This window comes from Mobula hypostoma, chromosome 1 (genome assembly GCF_963921235.1).
Source record: "Mobula hypostoma chromosome 1, sMobHyp1.1, whole genome shotgun sequence".
Classification (NCBI taxonomy): Eukaryota; Metazoa; Chordata; class Chondrichthyes; order Myliobatiformes; family Myliobatidae; genus Mobula; species Mobula hypostoma.
This window is the reverse complement of record NC_086097.1, coordinates 52,455,014-52,474,918: the sequence shown is the minus strand read 5'-3', so window position 1 is coordinate 52,474,918 and position 19,905 is coordinate 52,455,014. Positions and strand designations below refer to the sequence as shown.

The window sequence follows — 19,905 nt, the reverse complement described above, 5'->3', positions numbered from 1 at the left end:
CCCACAAAACATTTCTCAATCCCAATACTCACCCTTCCTGTCCAGTCACTTGGACCTGCTCACGTTAAATTCAATATTACATCATCTTTATCACCTGCCATGTTGCGGCATTGGGTCCGGTCCCAAAGCACTACTTTGAGTATTTGACAATCTGTTTATTTTGATCAGCTTTAACAACCAGTGAACGCCGTAAAACTGCATGTGAAGAGCAACGAGAGAGATTACAAACGGAGTTGACTGCATTTGGATCTGAACCTCGGGTGGGACTCTACATCCCTCAGTGTGATGACGAGGGGAACTTCAGGCCGATGCAATGTCAAAGCAGCACAGGCCACTGCTGGTGTGTGGATGAAAATGGACAGGAAGTTGCTGGGACGAGGACAGCACCTGGATCTGCTCAACCACGTTGTGGGCTTCCAGGTTAGTCAGGTTAAAGTTAAACAAACTGTTTTACAATGCATAAGGAATTTATTTTATAACAAAGGATAATATTCTGCGATTTGTAGAAGCACGTCTGTGTTTTTCATAGCCTTAGATTATCATTGGAAGAATTTATTCAGACATCTTGTGTCAGCTATAACTGTGAAGTGTCAATAAGGCCCATAGCATCTTACAGCACAGGCCCTTCAGCCCACCATGTTTATTCTATCCAATGTACCTACTGATACGAATCCCATTCGTAAGTGTTAGGTCAGTAGCTTTCTACACTTTGGCAATTCAAGTACAGTACTTTTTTTTTAGCTGTTTCTTAAACTCTGGGAGTAGCTACTTCCAGCAGCTCTTCAGGCGGTGTTTTTTGAGTTGCAAAAACAAATCCCCTCAAATCCCATCTAAACCCCTTAACTTGCACCCGAAATCTATGGGAAGAAGAATTCTGCTGATGACACTATGTATCCCTATAAACTGACTTTCTCACACCCAGTTAACAAATAGAAATATTTCACAATGTGAGCTCCAAAAACAAGACATTCAAAGTTTGTTTTTTTTATTGCACCTGTCTAAATCGAAAGGGAAAATTAAGAAAAGTCTAAGATGGACTCACAAAATCAAATATATCTGTGTCATTTTTTTTCTCTGTTCTGCATTTTCAGCTTTTCCTGTCTCTCTTTCTTTCTCTCTTCTAATTGGATATTTTCTGTGTTTCTTATTTTTCTCCTCATTCAGTCGTACAGAGATGTAAAACATTGAAACCCCAATTTAAATTGTCTCCTTAATGACAATCCAGTTTATCCTTCTTCTGCACAAGCAATTAGCATCCATTGTAACAACAGGCTGAACACATCAGACACAATGTCACACAACCTGCTGGCTTGCCTGATGCCCTGTAAACTGACAACACAGTCAGCAAGAAGAAAAATGACACAGCTCAGTTTAAAATATTTCCACTGTTGCTCAGTAACAGATTCCTTCTTGAATTGATCTGCAGCCGGTGAGCGCCCGAAGTCTGCCTGTGAGCAGCAGCGAGAACGGTTGCAAGCAGAGGGGAGCCAGCACGGACTTCTTGTTGGACTCTACATCCCTCAGTGTGATGACGAGGGGAACTTCAGGCCGATGCAATGTCACGGCAGCACAGGATACTGTTGGTGTGTGTACGAGAATGGACAGGAGGTTGCAGGGACGAGGACAGCACCTGGAACTGGTCAACCACGCTGTGAGGTGCCAGGTAAGTGAGGCCATTGGATTTAAGTTCAGATTTATTTATCACATGTACATTTAATAGAAGCTAAAAATGTCATTTGCATTAACAACCATAACAATCAAGGGGCCAGCTCACAGCATGCTAAACATGATCAGTGTTAAAATATGGCTCTAAGGGACTTTAATTAATGAAGTTTCTGATTTGGAACTCAGTGATCCCTTTTACTTGCTAACAATATCTCCCAATCAACCTTTGCATGTTCTTGTCTACTGGTATCATGATCAGCTTTATCCCAGTTTAGTCCTTTAACTTGTGGACCAGCCCTATCTTTTTCCATAACCATTTTACAACTAGTCCCACAGTGCCGTCCCTACTTGAGCAGCTTTATTTCCCAAGAGGGTTGACTGTTCCCCTGTCACATTGCGGCATTGGGTCCGGTCCCAAAGCACTACTTAGTGTATTTGACAATCTGTTTATTTTGATCAGCTTTAACAACCAGTGAACGCCGTAAAACTGCATGTGAAGAGCAACGAGAGAGATTACAAACGGAGTTGACTGCATTTGGATCTGAACCTCGGGTGGGACTCTACATCCCTCAGTGTGATGACGAGGGGAACTTCAGGCCGATGCAATGTCAAAGCAGCACAGGCCACTGCTGGTGTGTGGATGAAAATGGACAGGAAGTTGCTGGGACGAGGACAGCACCTGGATCTGCTCAACCACGTTGTGGGCTTCCAGGTTAGTCAGGTTAAAATTAAACCAATTGTTTTACAATGCATAAGGAATTTATTTTATAACAAAGGATAATATTCTGCGATTTGCAGAAGCACATCTGTGTTTTTCATAGCCTTAGATTATCATTGGAAGAATTTATTCAGGCCATCTTGTGTCAGCTATAACTGTGAAGTGTCAATAAGGCCCATAGCATCTTACAGCACAGGCCCTTCAGCCCACCATGTTTATTCTATCCAATGTACCTACTGATACGAATCCCATTCGTAAGTGTTAGGTCAGTAGCTTTCTACACTTTGGCAATTCAAGTACAGTACTTTTTTTTTAGCTGTTTCTTAAACTCTGGGAGTAGCTACTTCCAGCAGCTCTTCAGGCGGTGTTTTTTGAGTTGCAAAAACAAATCCCCTCAAATCCCATCTAAACCCCTTAACTTGCACCCGAAATCTATGGGAAGAAGAATTCTGCTGATGACACTATGTATCCCTATAAACTGACTTTCTCACACCCAGTTAACAAATAGAAATATTTCACAATGTGAGCTCCAAAAACAAGACATTCAAAGTTTGTTTTTTTTATTGCACCTGTCTAAATCGAAAGGGAAAATTAAGAAAAGTCTAAGATGGACTCACAAAATCAAATATATCTGTGTCATTTTTTTTCTCTGTTCTGCATTTTCAGCTTTTCCTGTCTCTCTTTCTTTCTCTCTTCTAATTGGATGTTTTCTGTGTTTCTTATTTTTCTCCTCATTCAGTCGTACAGAGATGTAAAACATTGAAACCCCAATTTAAATTGTCTCCTTAATGACAATCCAGCTTATCCTTGTTCTGCACAAGCAATTAGCATCCATTGTAGCAAAAGGCTGAACACGTCAGGCACAATGTCACACAACCTGCTGGCTTGCCTGATGCCCTGTAAACTGACAACACAGTCAGCAAGAAGAAAAATGACACAGCTCAGTTTAAAATATTTCCACTGTTGCTCAGTAACAGATTCCTTCTTGAATTGATCTGCAGCTGGTGAGCGCCCGAAGTCTGCCTGTGAGCAGCAGCGAGAACGGTTGCAAGCAGAGGGGAGCCAGCACGGACTTCTTGTTGGACTCTACATCCCTCAGTGTGATGACGAGGGGAACTTCAGGCCGATGCAATGTCACGGCAGCACAGGATACTGTTGGTGTGTGTACGAGAATGGACAGGAAGTTGCAGGGACGAGGACAGCACCTGGAACTGGTCAACCGCGCTGTGAGGTGCCAGGTAAGTGAGGCCATTGGATTTAAGTTCAGATTTATTTATCACATGTACATTCAATAGAAGCTAAAAATGTCATTTGCATTAACAACCATAACACCCAAGGGGCCATCGCGCAGCATGTTAAACAGCATGATCAGTGTTAACATTTGAAGTTCAAAGGGACTTTAATTATTGAAGTTTCTGATTTGGAACTCAGTGATACCTTTACCTGCTAACAATATCTCCCAATCAACCTTTGCATGTTCTTGTCTACTGGTATCACGATTAGCTTTATCCCAGTTTAGTCCTTTAACTTGTGGTTCAGCCCTATCTTTTTCCATAACCATTTTACAATTTGTCCCACAGTGCCGTCCCTACTTGAGCAGCTTTATTTCCCAAGAGGGTTGACTGTTCCCCTGTCACATTGCGGCATTGGGTCCGGTCCCAAAGCACTGCTTTGAGTATTTGATAATCTGTTTATTTTGATCAGCTTTAACAACCAGTGAACGCCGTAAAACTGCATGTGAAGAGCAACGAGAGAGATTACAAACGGAGTTGACTGCATTTGGATCTGAACCTCGGGTGGGACTCTACATCCCTCAGTGTGATGACGAGGGGAACTTCAGGCCGATGCAATGTCAAAGCAGCACAGGCCACTGCTGGTGTGTGGATGAAAATGGACGGGAAATTGCTGGGACTAGGACAGCACCTGGATCTGCTCAACCACGTTGTGGGCATCCAGGTTAGTCAGGGTGTTAGTCAGGGTCAAAATTAAACAAACTGTTTGACAATGCTTATGGAATTTATTTTATAACAAAGGATCATATCCTGGGAACTCACATCAAAGTTACTGGTGAATGCAGCAGGCCAGGCAGCATCTCTAGGAAGAGCTACAGTCGACATTTTGGGCCGACACCCTTCGTCAGGGTGTGTTGCTTGAATTTCTAGTATCTGCAGAATTCCTCATGTTTGCGATCATATCCTGGGATTTGCAGAATCACCTCTGTGTGTTTCATAGCCTTAGATTATCATTGGATGATGTTATTCAGGCATCTTGTGTCAGCTGTAACTGTGAAATGTCAATAAGGCCATAAGGCTCATAGAGTCGTACAGCACAGAAACCTCAGCCCACCATGTTCATTCCACCCAATGTACCTACTGACATGAATCCCATTTACAAGTGTTAGGTCAATAGCTTTCTGCACCTTATCAATTCAAGTAATTGTTTAACACTTTCCTAAAAGCTGTGAGAGTATCTTCTTCTACCAGCTCTTCAGGCAGTGTTTTCTGTGTTGGGGAAAAAAAATTCCCCTCAAATCCCATCTAAACCTCTTAACTCTCACCTTAAATCTATGGGAAGAAGAATTTTGCTGACCACATGATGTATCCCTGTAAGCTTTCTCACGCACAGTAAGGCAAGACAAGGCAAGGCAAGTTTATTTGCATTGCACTTTTCAAACACAAGGCTGTTCAAAATGCTTTACATCGAACAAGATATAAAAATTAAACATCAAATTTCAGGCAATATAAAAGAGAATAAAATCACACAAAAAATAGATATGATAAATAGATTTAAAAAGGAATAAAGGTTACAGCGCAGACAATTCTAATTAAAAGTTACAGCAAAAAGAAAAGTTTAAAGCTCGATGTAAATGAGATTAAAGTTGTGGCAGATTTCAGATCATCTGGAAAGTTATTCCAGATGTGTGGAGCATAGTAACTAAAAGCTGCTTCACCATGTTTAGTTTTGACTCTGGGGACGGTAAGCAGACCCGCCCCAGATGACCTGAGAGCTCGGGAAGCTCATAATACAACAAGAGATCAGAGTTGTATTTTGGCCTGAGACCATTCAGTGATTTATACACCACTAGTAATATTTTAAAGTCAGTCCTCTGATGGACAGGAAGCCAGTGTACTGGAGTGATGTGTTCTGCTTTCTTGGTCTTAGAGAGGACTCCAGCAGCTGTAGTTTGAATGAGCTGTGGCTGTCTGAGGGATTTTTTTTTACAGAGACCTGTGAAAATGCCATTACAGCAGTCAAACCTTCTAAAAATAAATGCATGGACAAGTTTTTCTAGATCTTGCTGAGACATAAGCCCTTTAACTCTCTCTGTTTTAGAATGCATAAGAAATTTATTTTATAACAACGGATCATATTCTGGGATTTGCAGAAGCACAGGAACAGGCCATTCGGCCCACAGTGTTGTGCTGAACCAAACAAAAAGCAAATCAAAAGCACCTAGACACTAATCTCGCCTACCTACACCATGTCCATATCCCTCCATCATCCTTTCATCCATGTGCCTATCCAATCATCTCTTGGAAGTCACTAATGGATTTGCCTCTACCAACATACCAGGCAGTGCATTCCAGACATCCGCAACTCTCTGAGTAAAACAAAACACTTACCCCTCACGTCTCCTTTGAACCTACCCCTTCTCACCTTCAATGCATGCCCTCTGGTATTAACCATTTCAACCCTAGTAAACCAATACTCTCTGTCCACTCTACCTATGCCTCTCATAATCTTACAAACCTCTATCGGCTCTCCACTCAGCCTTCGGTGCTCCAGAGAAAACAACACAAGTTTATCCAGCTTCTCTTTATGGCACGTGCCCTCTAAACCAGGCAGCATCCTGGTAAACCTCTTCTGTGCCCATAACAAAGCCTCAGCATCCTTCCTATAGTGGAGCAACCAAAACTGTATGCAATATGCCAGATGTGGCCTAACCAGGGTTTTATAAAGTTGCAAAATAACCTCTTGACTTTTGAACTCAATGGCTCAACAAATAAAAGCAAGCATTTCATCAGTCGTCTTAACCAATTTATCAACCTGTGTTGCAGCTTTCAAGGAGCTATGAAGTTGGAGCCCAAGATCTTTCTGCTCAACAACACTGTTAATGACCTTGCCCTCAACAGTATACTGTCTCCTTGCATTTGCCCTACCAAGTGCAACACTTCACATTTATCTGCATTAAACTCCATCTGCCATCTCTCTGCTCATATCTGCAACTGAACTCTATCGTATTGTATTCTTTGCTAGTCTTCTACAGTATTCACTACTCCACCAATCCTGGTATCATTCGCAAGTTTACTAACCCATCCATCTACATTTGCATCCAATGGGCTTCCCTACTCCACCATCAACACTGCTCTCAACTGCATTTCTTCCATTTCAGGCACATCTGCGCTTACCAGGGATAGGGTTCCTCTTGCCTTCACCTACCATCCCACCAGCTTTCACGTCCAGCACATAATTCTCCAAAACTTCCACTACCTCCAACTGGATCCCACCACCAAACGCATCTTTCCCTCCTCCAACTTCCTGCTTTCTGCAGGGATCGCTCCCTACGCCACTCCTTTGTCCATTCGTCCTCCCCACTGATCTCACTCCTGGTGTTTATCATTGGAAGCGGAACTAGTGCTACACCTGCCCCTACACCTCTTCCCACACTACCATTCAGGGCCCTAAACAGTCCTTCCAGGTGAGCAGACACTTCACCTCTGAGTCTGTTGAGGTCATATACTGTGTCTGGTGCTCATCCATCCATGGCCTCCTCTACTGTTGTGATGAGGCCACACTTAGATTGGAGGAACAACATGTTATATTCTGTTTGGGTAGCCTCCAACTCGATGGCACGAACATCAAATTCTCTAACTTCTGGTAATACCCCCCCCCCTTCGCCATTCCCCATCCCCTTTTCCCCCCTCACCTTATCTCCTTACCCACCCATCATCTCCCTCTGGTGCTTCTTCCCCCTTTTCTTTCTTCTGTGGCCTGTCTCTTTCACCAATCAACTTCCCAGCTCTTTACTTCATCCTTCCCCCTCTTGGTTTCACCCATCTCCTTGTGTTTTGCTCTCTTCTGTCCCCCCACCTTTTAAATCTACTCCTCAGATATTTTTCTCCAGTCCTGCCGAAGGGTATTGGCCTGAAATGTCGCCTGTACTCTTTTCCTAGATGCTGCCTGGCCTGCTGAGTTGCTCCAGCATTTAATGTGCATTGCTTACATTTTCATCCGGGTCATTTATATCCATCACAAAGAGCAGAGGTCCCAGCGCAGATCCCTGCAGGCAGCACTAATTAGGGAGCTCCAGCTCGAATAAGTCCCTGCAGCCACTGCTGTGTGCAAGCCGGTTCTGAATCCGAACAGTCACTTCACCGCAGACCCCGTGCTGCTTCATTATCTGGATTAGCCTCCCATGAGGGACTTTGTCAAATGCCTTGCTAAAATCCATGTAGGCAACATCCGCTGCCCTACCATCATCAGTCTCTCTCATCACTTTGTCAAAAAACTCAATCAAGTTGCTAAGGCACGACCTGCCACGCACAAAGCCATGCTGGCTCTCCCTAATTAGGCCATGTGCACATCTAGCCTACCCCTAAGATTTTTCTCCTGCATTTTTCTTACAACTGATGTAAGACTCACCAGTTTATAGTCCCCAAGATTTTCACTTGTTTCCTTCTTAAATAGAGATACAACATTAGCAACTCATCAGTCCACAAGGACCTCGCCTGTGGCTAGAGAGGACATGAAAATAGCGGCCAAAGGCCAGGCAATCTTGTCTCTTGCCTCTTTCAATAACCTGGGGTAAATCCCATCAGGCCCTGTGGACTTCTCCATCTTAATACTTATTAACCTCCTCCTTGACCTCGAAACACCTTAATGTGTTTATACACACAGCACTGATCTCCAATGGTCGTTTCTTTGGTAAGTACTGTAGCAAAGTACCCATTAAGTACCTCACTCACATTCTCAGCATCCAAACAACTGTTCCCCCTTATCTTTGAGTTGTTCCACCCTCTCCCTAGTTATGCTCTTGGTTTGGATGTATCTCTAGAATGCTTCGGACCCACCTTAATCCTACTTGCCAAGGACTTTTCATGGCCCCTCCTGGCTTTCCTAATTCTCTTCTTTAGTTCTTTTCTGGCTTCTTTATACTCCTGCAACACACATCAAAGTTACTGGTGAACACAGCAGGCCAGGCAGCATCTCTAGGAAGAGGTACAGTCGACATTTCAGGCCAAGACCCTTCGTCAGGACCCTCTTTATACTCCTCATGTGTTTCGTTTGATCCTGACTTCCAAAGCTGTACAAACTTTTCCTTTTTCTTCTTGACTAAATTCAACACCTCTCTGGACATCCAAGGTTCTCTTATCTTTCTATTGTCATGTGTGAAGCCAAGCAGAGCTGCAGAATGGATGATGTTAATGAGAGATCTAATGAGAGACAATGGAGAGCCATTCAAAATGCTAATAAGAGAGAAGAGGGAGATAACGAGAGAGAGACACATAATTCAGTATGTGGTGTCTGCCACAGACAGTTTGCTTTGAACCTGAACTGTTCGTTAACAATCCTGCTGAGACAATAGGAAGTGTGAAGTTTGATGGACAGGTCATACCCCATCAGGGGGATAAACATAACGAGTTTGCAAAGGCACAGCACGCACATCATGAGACCCTGGAAAGAGCGTTGTGCCCTACAACTTGGTGGGAGTTTGGAGGACTGATTCGTGGGAAACGGTCAGAGGCTCACAGGGTGTAAAGGTACGACTGGTGGGGACCTGCTGTGTGTCCGCCCTTGCCTGGGTGCCAGGTTCACCACGGAAGAACGGTCGCATTCGGAATGGAGGGGTCACAGTCGGTGACCACAACGGGATCAGAAGGCATCGAAAGATTTGCCTGAAACCAACTGTATCTCTCACTCTCTCTCTCTTCCCCCCAATGGTACAACAATAGTGATTACTTCGGACTACACTAGACTGAACTGAACTCTGCTTCACCTTAAGACTGATCATTTTACCCCCAGACTGCGATAGAGCTTGGTTGATTCCTATTACCCTATTTCTGTGTATATGTGTGTACTATCATTGCTAACCTGTTACATTTATATCCTTGAGGTTAGTGTACTGTATTACTTATTTTTGTTAATAAAACTTTATCAGTTTCTAGTAATCACAGACTCCAACGAGTCTTCCATTTCCGCTGGTTTGACAACGCAGTTACGGGGTACATAACACTATCCCTGTCCTTCCTTCTAACAGGAACATACCTTTCCTGTACTCTGTGCAATTGATCCTTAAACACCCTTCTCATTTCTGATGTGGACTTGTCAGAGAAAAGGTTCCCGATTAATACTTAGTTCCTGCCTAATGCCCTCATAATTTGCCCTGCTCCAATTTAAAACTCTCCCACAAGGACCTTATCTCTAGGTGTCCTGAAAGTTAAGGAGTTGTGGTCACTGTCAGCCACCTGGCCAGGCTCATTACCCAACACCAGGTCCAGTATGGCCCCTCCTCTCATTGGACAGTCCACATATTGATTTAAGAAACCTTCCTGGGTACACTTAACAATCTCTGTCCCACCTAAACCTCTTGCACTAAGAAGGTCCCAGTTTAACTAGGGAAGTTGAAATCTCCCTTGATAGCAACCCTGTTATTTTTACACATTTCCTTAATCTGATTCCATATCTGTTGCTCAATGTCCCAGTGGCTTCAGAGGGGTCTGCAGTACAATCCCATCAGTGTGATTACACCTTTCCTATTCCTGAGTTCCACCCAAATGAACTCAATGTCAGAACCCTCTGTTACGTCTTCCCTGAGCGCAGCTGAGATATTGTCCCGGATTTGTAGTGTGACTCCCACCTCCCCCTTCCCCCAATCTTTTACCTCCTCCTCTATCTCTGTACTCTGGGTGTGACCACCTGTTCAAAAGTCTCATTCATAATATCTTCACCCTCCCAACTGATCCCGAGTACATCCAACTCCAGTTCCACTCTTTGGCAATTCAAGTACTTTTTTTTTTAGCTGTTTCTTAAACACTGTGAAGGTTTCTACTTCCACCAGCTGTTCAGGCAGTGTTAGAAAACACTGCAAAAAAAAAATCAAATCCCCTCAAATCCCATCTAAACCCCTTAAGTCTATGGGAAGAAGAATTCTGCTGATGACACTATGTATCCCTATAAACTGACTTTCATATGCACAGTAAGCAAGAAGAAATATTACACAAAGTGAGCTCCCAAAATGAGAAAATCTAAGTTTGTTTTTTCTTGATTGCACTTGTCCAAATTGAAAGGGAAAATTAAGAAAAATCTAAGATGGACCCCCCCCCCAAAGTTAAATATATCTCTGCTATTTTTTTCTCTGTTAAGCCTTTTCAGATTTTACAGTCTCTCTTTCTTTCTCACTACTGACTGGATGGTTTCTATATTTCTTATTTTTCCCCTCATTCAGTTGTATAGAGATGTAAACCAATGACAATGCAGCACAAGGAATTAGCATCCATTGTAACACAGGCTGAACACGTCAGGCACAATGTCACACAACCTGCTGGCTTGCCTGATGCCCTGTAAACTGACAACACAGTCAGCAAGAAGAAAAATGGCACAGCTCAACTTAAAATATTCACACTTTTGCTTAGTAACAGGTTCCTTCTTGAATTGATTTGCAGCCAGTGACCGCCCAAAGTCTGCCTGTGAGCAGCAGCGAGAATGGACAGAGGCAGAGATGAGCCTGCGGGGGCCTCTTCTGGGAGTCCACATCCCTCAGTGTGATGACGAGGGGAACTTCAGGCCGATGCAATGTCACAGCAGCACAGGCCACTGCTGGTGTGTAGATGAAAATGGACGGGAAGTTGCTGGGACGAGGACAGCACCTGGATCTGCTCAACCACGTTGCGGACTTCCAGGTTCGTTATGGTTAAAATTAAATGAGCTGTTTTAAAATGAACAACAAACTTATTTTATAGTGAAGAATCATATTTTGGGAACTGCAGAAGTACCTTTGTGTATATACACTACTTTACACTAAGCTGACTTTCTCACACACAGTAAGCAAGAAGAAATATTTCACAATATGAGCAAGGTCTCATGCTATCCATACGAAGTAGACTGCCGTGGGTTTATTGCGTTCACTCTCCAGAAGTGGCTGCATGAACTTGGCTTCACTAGAAGAGAGATCAAGTCAACCAGCGGGGCTGTATCTGAGGCAGCAGAGAAAGGATCAGCATGGGTGTGGACCAAGTATGTCCAGAGGGGCAGATAGTCAGACAGTGTATACATATCTTGCAAACCCTTCAGTAGTTGCATAGACACCTGAAGAGTAGACTATCTGTTGGATGGAAGCGACCAACAACTCTGATAGAGGCAGATGCCAAGTTTTTAAGCTCACCAGTGGGAGGTGGTGCTTTAGCACTGCTGGCCCACCACCTCGAGGGAGTCTTGTTCATTAGCGGGCCGAAACTCCTGAAGACAGGTGGCAGATCAACTGATGATCCCACTAGTGATAGCACAGGACAGTTAACATCTTAGTCCACGTGTATTTTGTAACTGCAAATCAAAATTCGCTTTTTCTTTATTGTACCTGTCCAAATTGAAAGGGAAAATTAAGAAAAATCTAAGAAAGATGCCAAAATTTAAATATATCTGTGCTTTTTTTTTCTCAGTTCTGGCTTTTCAGGTTTTGCATGTTTTGCAGTCCCTCTTTCTTTCTCCCTTCTAATTGGATGGTTTCTATATTTCTTTCATTTCTCCTCATTCAGTTGTACAGAAATGTAAAACCTTGAAACCTCAATTTAAATTGTCTCCTTAATGACAATCCAGTTTATCCTTGTTCTGCACAAGCAATTAGCATCCATTGTAACAACAGGCTGAACACGTCAGGCACAATGTCACACAACCTGCTGGCTTGCCTGATGCCCTGTAAACTGACAACACAGTCAGCAAGAAGAAAAATGACACAGCTCAGTTTAAAATATTTCCACTGTTGCTCAGTAACAGATTCCTTCTTGAATTGATCTGCAGCCAGTGAGCGCCCGAAGTCTGCCTGTGAGCAGCAGCGAGAACGGTTGCAAGCAGAGGGGAGCCAGCACGGACTTCTTGTTGGACTCTACATCCCTCAGTGTGATGACGAGGGGAACTTCAGGCCGATGCAATGTCACGGCAGCACAGGATACTGTTGGTGTGTGTACGAGAATGGACAGGAGGTTGCAGGGACGAGGACAGCACCTGGAACTGGTCAACCACGCTGTGAGGTGCCAAGTAAGTGAGGCCATTGGATTTAAGTTCAGATTTATTTATCACATGTACATTTAATAGAAGCTAAAAATGTCATTTGCATTAACAACCATAACAATCAAGGGGCCAGCTCACAGCATGTTAAACATGATCAGTGTTAAAATATGGCTCAAAGGGACTTTAATTAATGAAGTTTCTGATTTGGAACTCAGTGATCCCTTTACCTGCTAACAATATCTCCCAATCAACCTTTGCATGTTCTTGTCTACTGGTATCATGATCAGCTTTATCCCAGTTTAGTCCTTTAACTTGTGGACCAGCCCTATCTTTTTCCATAACCACTTTACAACTTGTCCCACAGTGCCGTCCCTACTTGAGCAGCTTTATTTCCCAAGAGGGTTGACTGTTCCCCTGTCACATTGCGGCATTGGGTCCGGTCCCAAAGCACTACTTAGTGTATTTGACAATCTGTTTATTTTGATCAGCTTTAACAACCAGTGAACGCCGTAAAACTGCATGTGAAGAGCAACGAGAGAGATTACAAACGGAGTTGACTGCATTTGGATCTGAACCTCGGGTGGGACTCTACATCCCTCAGTGTGATGACGAGGGGAACTTCAGGCCGATGCAATGTCAAAGCAGCTCAGGCCACTGCTGGTGTGTGGATGAAAATGGACAGGAAGTTGCTGGGACGAGGACAGCACCTGGATCTGCTCAACCACGTTGTGGGCTTCCAGGTTAGTCAGGTTAAAATTAAACCAACTGTTTTACAATGCATAAGGAATTTATTTTATAACAAAGGATAATATTCTGCGATTTGCAGAAGCACGTCTGTGTTTTTCATAGCCTTAGATTATCATTGGAAGAATTTATTCAGGCATCTTGTGTCAGCTATAACTGTGAAGTGTCAATAAGGCCCATAGCATCTTACAGCACAGGCCCTTCAGCCCACCATGTTTATTCTATCCAATGTACCTACTGATACGAATCCCATTCGTAAGTGTTAGGTCAGTAGCTTTCTACACTTTGGCAATTCAAGTACAGTACTTTTTTTTTTAGCTGTTTCTTAAACTCTGGGAGTAGCTACTTCCAGCAGCTCTTCAGGCGGTGTTTTTTGAGTTGCAAAAACAAATCCCCTCAAATCCCATCTAAACCCCTTAACTTGCACCCGAAATCTATGGGAAGAAGAATTCTGCTGATGACACTATGTATCCCTATAAACTGACTTTCTCACACCCAGTTAACAAATAGAAATATTTCACAATGTGAGCTCCAAAAACAAGACATTCAAAGTTTGTTTTATTTATTGCACCTGTCTAAATCGAAAGGGAAAATTAAGAAAAGTCTAAGATGGACTCACAAAATCAAATATATCTGTGTCATTTTTTTTCTCTGTTCTGCATTTTCAGCTTTTCCTGTCTCTCTTTCTTTCTCTCTTCTAATTGGATGTTTTCTGTGTTTCTTATTTTTCTCCTCATTCAGTCGTACAGAGATGTAAAACATTGAAACCCCAATTTAAATTGTCTCCTTAATGACAATCCAGCTTATCCTTGTTCTGCACAAGCAATTAGCATCCATTGCAGCAAAAGGCTGAACACGTCAGGCACAATGTCACACAACCTGCTGGCTTGCCTGATGCCCTGTAAACTGACAACACAGTCAGCAAGAAGAAAAATGACACAGCTCAGTTTAAAATATTTCCACTGTTGCTCAGTAACAGATTCCTTCTTGAATTGATCTGCAGCCAGTGAGCGCCCGAAGTCTGCCTGTGAGCAGCAGCGAGAACGGTTGCAAGCAGAGGGGAGCCAGCACGGACTTCTTGTTGGACTCTACATCCCTCAGTGTGATGACGAGGGGAACTTCAGGCCGATGCAATGTCACGGCAGCACAGGATACTGTTGGTGTGTGTACGAGAATGGACAGGAGGTTGCAGGGACTAGAACAGCACCTGGAACTGGTCAACCACGCTGTGAGGTGCCAGGTAAGTGAGGCCATTGGATTTTAGTTCAGATTTATTTATCACATGTACATTCAATAGAAGCTAAAAATGTCATTTGCATTAACAACCATAACACCCAAGGGGCCATCGCACAGCATGTTAAACAGCATGATCAGTGTTAACATTTGAAGTTCAAAGGGACTTTAATTAATGAAGTTTCTGATTTGGAACTCAGTGATACCTTTACCTGCTAACAATATCTCCCAATCAACCTTTGCATGTTCTTGTCTACTGGTATCACGATCAGCTTTATCCCAGTTTAGTCCTTTAACTTGTGGACCAGCCCTATATTTTTCCATAACCACTTTACAACTTGTTCCACAGTGCTGTCCCTACTTGAGCAGCTTTATTTCCCAAGAGGGTTGACTGTTCCCCTGTCACATTGCGGCATTGGGTCCGGTCCCAAAGCACTACTTTGAGTATTTGACAATCTGTTTATTTTGATCAGCTTTAACAACCAGTGAACGCCGTAAAACTGCATGTGAAGAGCAACGAGAGAGATTACAAACGGAGTTGACTGCATTTGGATCTGAACCTCGGGTGGGACTCTACATCCCTCAGTGTGATGACGAGGGGAACTTCAGGCCGATGCAATGTCAAAGCAGCACAGGCCACTGCTGGTGTGTGGATGAAAATGGACGGGAAATTGCTGGGACTAGGACAGCACCTGGATCTGCTCAACCACGTTGTGGGCATCCAGGTCAGTTAAGAATATAATTAAGTTAATGACCGCTATTGAGCAAAAACAAGATCTTAAAAAATCTTTAATTATTGTTGAGAGACTCATTGGCATTTTTCAAAGCACCGGTATAGTTGATAGAAACTGATTAGCATGGTAATGAATGATATGGACAACACATCTCTTATGATTGTGATTGGCTTTAAACCACTGATTAAAGCTGGCCTGTAGGTATGACTAGGAATGTCAGATCACATCCATAGTCAAAAGGTCTGGCTCTCCTTCTGACTGCTTCCCCCTGTCTCTCCTGTCAGTCTGTTCAATTGTAGATTGTTTTGAAATACCTCTTGCATTCTTTATGTCTACGGACTGGTCTTTTCCACAGCTGTTCTGCTGCCTTCCGTTTCTTCTTCAAAGGAACTCACCTTGTATTGAAAGTTTCTAATTTTATGAAACTTCTGTATCTCTTAAGCCCAAGAGCCAGAAATATATGTGGTTTGTAGACGAGGCATCAAAACATTTCAAAACTGAAGATGGAGCATTTGCAAATTACAGAATGAAGCCCCTTAAAGCTGTTCCTTTTCTTCAAAAATGTCTCCTCTTGTGTCGATTTTGACTGAACATTTTCTACATTTCTTGTATTTTTCTCAGGCAGTAATCCTGTAACTTAAAATCTTCTGTTCTCAATTCAAATTGTTACAACCACAATATAAGAATGTTCTGCACAAAAACATGTGGCTTCTACCTGCTACAAGTTCTTCGGAATAAACACAATGAAGATTTTGAACCATAAAAAAACTATTAAGAAACTTTGGTAGTTATTCTTGTAATAAGCAGTAAAATGCAAGTTGAAAATATAAACAGTACTGAGTACCAATAGAATACGGATCAACTCCAGTGATAAATTAAAAATATTACATGAAACTCGTGGAACTAAAATTCATTTGCTCAAGGTTGCTTTCTTTCCTGTAAACTGATTTGCTTATAAATTTGTTTAATGAATCATGTGCCAGTAAGAGACTTGATTTAATTTGACATTGCATTTGACACTGACAATTTTGGCCAGTGGGCCTGTTCCTGTGCTTTGTACTGTATTGCTCGATGTTCTGAACATCTAACAGGTCATTTCCTGCAGAGAACTGTCCTTGTACATCAGTGAGATTGCTCAATTGAGGCACACTTTTAATAGAGTCATTCCCCATGCAATTCCCTTGGGAATATTGCCGAGAGAATTTGGACCAATTATTCCAGAAATGCTTGTCCAAGGCACTCCTGAAACACAGTGATCTTGTCAATCCACTTTGCGTTCATTTAATGTACCTCTGAGAGTGCAGAATTTCCAGCCGATATCGTCCACTATGGGTCTAATACAAGGGATGTTACCACAGCCTCTTTGAGAGAATCGCAAGTTTTATCAGAATTTGTTTCAAAACCATTTTATTTTATTAGTGGTCAACGAGCATCCAAAGTCTGCCTGTGAGCAGCAGCGAGAATGGACGCAAGGGGAGATGAGCCCACATGGTCCTCTCATTGGTGTCTACATCCCTCAGTGTGATGACGAGGGGAATTTCAGGCCTATGCAGTGTCACGGCAGCACAGGATACTGCTGGTGTGTGTACAAGAATGGACAGGAGGTTCCCGGGACGAGGACAGCCCCTGGAACTAATCAACCACGCTGTGTGTGGATAGGTCAGTTAAGGCTATAATTAGGTCTAACGACCACTTCTGAGCAAAAATGCGGAATTCCAAGGTGCTCTAATTACTGTAGAGAGACTCTTGAAGTATTTGTGTTTTCATAAAAGTTGATTAGCATAATAATGAATAAGTTGAGCAGCAGTTGTCTCTTATGATTGTGTTTGGCTTTAAACCACTGATTAAAGCTGACTTTGCTGGTATAGCCAGATCACACCCATAGTCAGCAGGTCTGGCTCTTCTTCTGACTGCATCCGCTCTCTCTCAGCTGTCAGTCTGATCTATTGTAAATTGTTTGGGAATACCACTTGCATTATTTATGTCAATGGATTGCCCTTTTCCACAGCTGTTGTGCTGGCATCCATGCTGTCATCAAAGTAACTCACCACTGAGTGAGACTTTGTAAAACTTTGTTATCTCTTAAACCCAAGAGTTGGAAATGTATACTGTAGGTAAGTAGATAGTGCAACAAAGCATTTCAGAACTGAAGATGGAGCATTTGTAGATAAAGAATGAAGCCCCCTTAAAAAGTTCAAAGTTCACATTTATTATAAAAGTATGTCTACCATTCACAACCTTGGGATTCATTTTCTTGCAGGCATCCTCAGAAAAAACAAAGAAACACGGAGGAAAAACCACATACAACAAAGACTGCCACACATCCAACATGCAACAGAGGACAAATCACACAAACATTAAAAAACAGTAAACAAATAGCACATGGAACATGAACTGCAGAGTTCCTGAAAGTGAGTCCACAGCTGTGAAGCCAGTCCAGCGCTGAGGGGAGTGAAGCGGGTCCAGGAGCCCGACGGCCACAGGGCAACAATACTCCCGAACCTGGCGGCATGGGACCATAAGAAACAGGAACAGAATCAGGCCACTCGGCCCATCAAGTCTGCTCCATCATTCAATCATGGTTGATCTTCTTTCTTTCCCCTCCTCAGCCCCACACCCCGGCCTTCTCCCCTAACCTTTCCAATCAAGAACCTATCAAGCTCTGCCTCAAATAAACTCAACGACCTGGACTCCTTAGCTGCCTGTGGCAACAAATTCCACAAATTCACCACCATCTGGCCAGAGGAATTTCTCCGCATCTCCGTTTTAAATGGATGCCCCTCTATCCTGAGGTTGTGTCCTCTTGTCCTACACTCCCCCACCATGGGAAAGCTCCTTTCCACATCTACTCCATCTAGGCCTTTCAATATCCGAGAGGTTTTAATGAGATCCCGCCCTTCATCCTTCTGAATTCCAGTGAGTATAGACCCAGAGCTATCAAACGTACCTTGTATGATAACTCTTTCATTCCTAAAATCATCCTTGTGACCCTCCTTTGAACCCTCTGTAATGCCAGTACATTTTTTCTTAGATAAGGAGCCCAAAACTGTTCACAATACTCAAGGTTGGGGCCTAAGACTCCTACACCCCCTGCCCAATGGTAGTAGTGAGAAAAGAGAGAGACAGGTCAAACGCACACAGACAGTACTGGACACCTGTTTTCTAAAGTTTTACTGAATATTTTCTGACTTTCTTGCGTTTTTTCTCTATTAAACATCCTGTGACAAAATATTTTGTTATCAGTTCAGACTGTTACAATTACAATGTAATATAGGAAGGTTTTGCATGGTCACATGTTGTGAATGAAACTTCTCTTCCCTTGCAGAGCAGGGTGAAAATTCAATAGTTCAGTTCCTCTGTTTAATATCAGAGAAATGTATGCAATATACATCCTGAAATTCTTGTTCTTCACAGACATCCATGAACACAGAAGAGTGAGAGTTAAAAAGCGTTAGACCCCCAAAGATCTTTTGTACGCACATGCAGCAGCAAAGCAACGACCCTCCTCCTCCCCATCCCCACACACTTCTGCAAAAAAAGCATCAGCCCCCTCCACCCACCAAACCTAAAACAGCAAAGTCCTCAAGAAAGACCATGATCTGAAGGACAGCAAAATTGTTCGTTCACCCAACAATTCGACATGCCACAGGCTGTCTCTCTCCCCAATAAAGGGAAAGGGAAGTGTCCCCTTTCACAGTGAGAGGGGAGACAGAACAAAACAACTCACTGATTTACAGTGCTAAAAATCTCTCGCGCCACCTTCCCCCACTCCGCCCAAGTTCTCCGCCCGCAGAATCGGCAACAATCTTTCGCCCTCCAACGAGAGAGGGAGAGCGCAATTCATCGAGTACAGAGCCTCCGACAGCTGACTTGCTGTTCCGTTTTCTTCAGGATTTTTCAAAATTCCCCTGCTATAAGTTATTCAGAATAAATATTTAATAACGATACTGTACTGAGAAACCCTATTAAAGTTTTGACAGTTATGCCTGTAATGAAATTATAAACTGCGTTGGGTGTGATGAAATACAGATGAACTGTGGTGGTGGATTATGTGAGATGCATTGGAACTAAAAATCATTAGCTCAAGGATGGTTCCTCTCCTGTAAACTGAGTTGCCGAGAAATTACCTAATATAGCTGCTTTTCCACATTAGGTTACAGAAAGCCATTGATTTTTCCAGAAAGAAGATGGTAATGGCTACTTTGTTTAGCTTCGTCTCCTTCCATTGTGGTAATGAAAGCAGGTACAATAGAGTAGTGGTGTTTAAGAGATTTTTAGCTAGACATCTGACTATGCAAGGAATGGAGAGAAGTGGATCATTTGCAGACAGAAGGGATGCAGTTTAATTTGGAATTGTGTTCGGTGCAGGCAATTTAGGCAGAAGGTCCAGTTCCTGTGCTGTACTGTTCTATAATATATGTTCCAAACACTTAAATGGTCATTTCCTGGTGTGAGTTGCTTTTATACACCAGTGAGATTGCTCCACTGGGGCACACTGAATGGAGTTATTCCTCTTGCAGTTCCCCTTGAGAGTATTGGGAGAGCTTGGACTGGTTATTTTAGAAATGCTTGCCCAAGGCACTCCTA

At 42.9% G+C, this 19,905-nt stretch overlaps 1 protein-coding gene across 6 annotated transcripts in view; it reads left to right on the top strand.

Moving 5' to 3' along the window:
* nid2a (nidogen 2a (osteonidogen)) overlaps positions 1-19,905 on the top strand; it is a 128,810-nt gene that overhangs the window by 75,852 nt on the left and 33,053 nt on the right. For 5 of the 6 annotated variants that reach the window (XM_063048759.1, XM_063048751.1, XM_063048741.1 and 2 more), the window contains 10 exons: positions 169-420; positions 1,427-1,663; positions 2,126-2,377; positions 3,385-3,621; positions 4,088-4,339; positions 11,047-11,283; positions 12,398-12,634; positions 13,096-13,347; positions 14,355-14,591; positions 15,058-15,309. In XM_063048759.1, coding sequence (XP_062904829.1) covers positions 169-420; positions 1,427-1,663; positions 2,126-2,377; positions 3,385-3,621; positions 4,088-4,339; positions 11,047-11,283; positions 12,398-12,634; positions 13,096-13,347; positions 14,355-14,591; positions 15,058-15,309 — 2,445 coding nt within the window. The remainder of the gene's footprint in view (positions 1-168; positions 421-1,426; positions 1,664-2,125; positions 2,378-3,384; positions 3,622-4,087; positions 4,340-11,046; positions 11,284-12,397; positions 12,635-13,095; positions 13,348-14,354; positions 14,592-15,057; positions 15,310-19,905) is intronic. The other variant, XM_063048778.1, reaches the window with a different exon arrangement.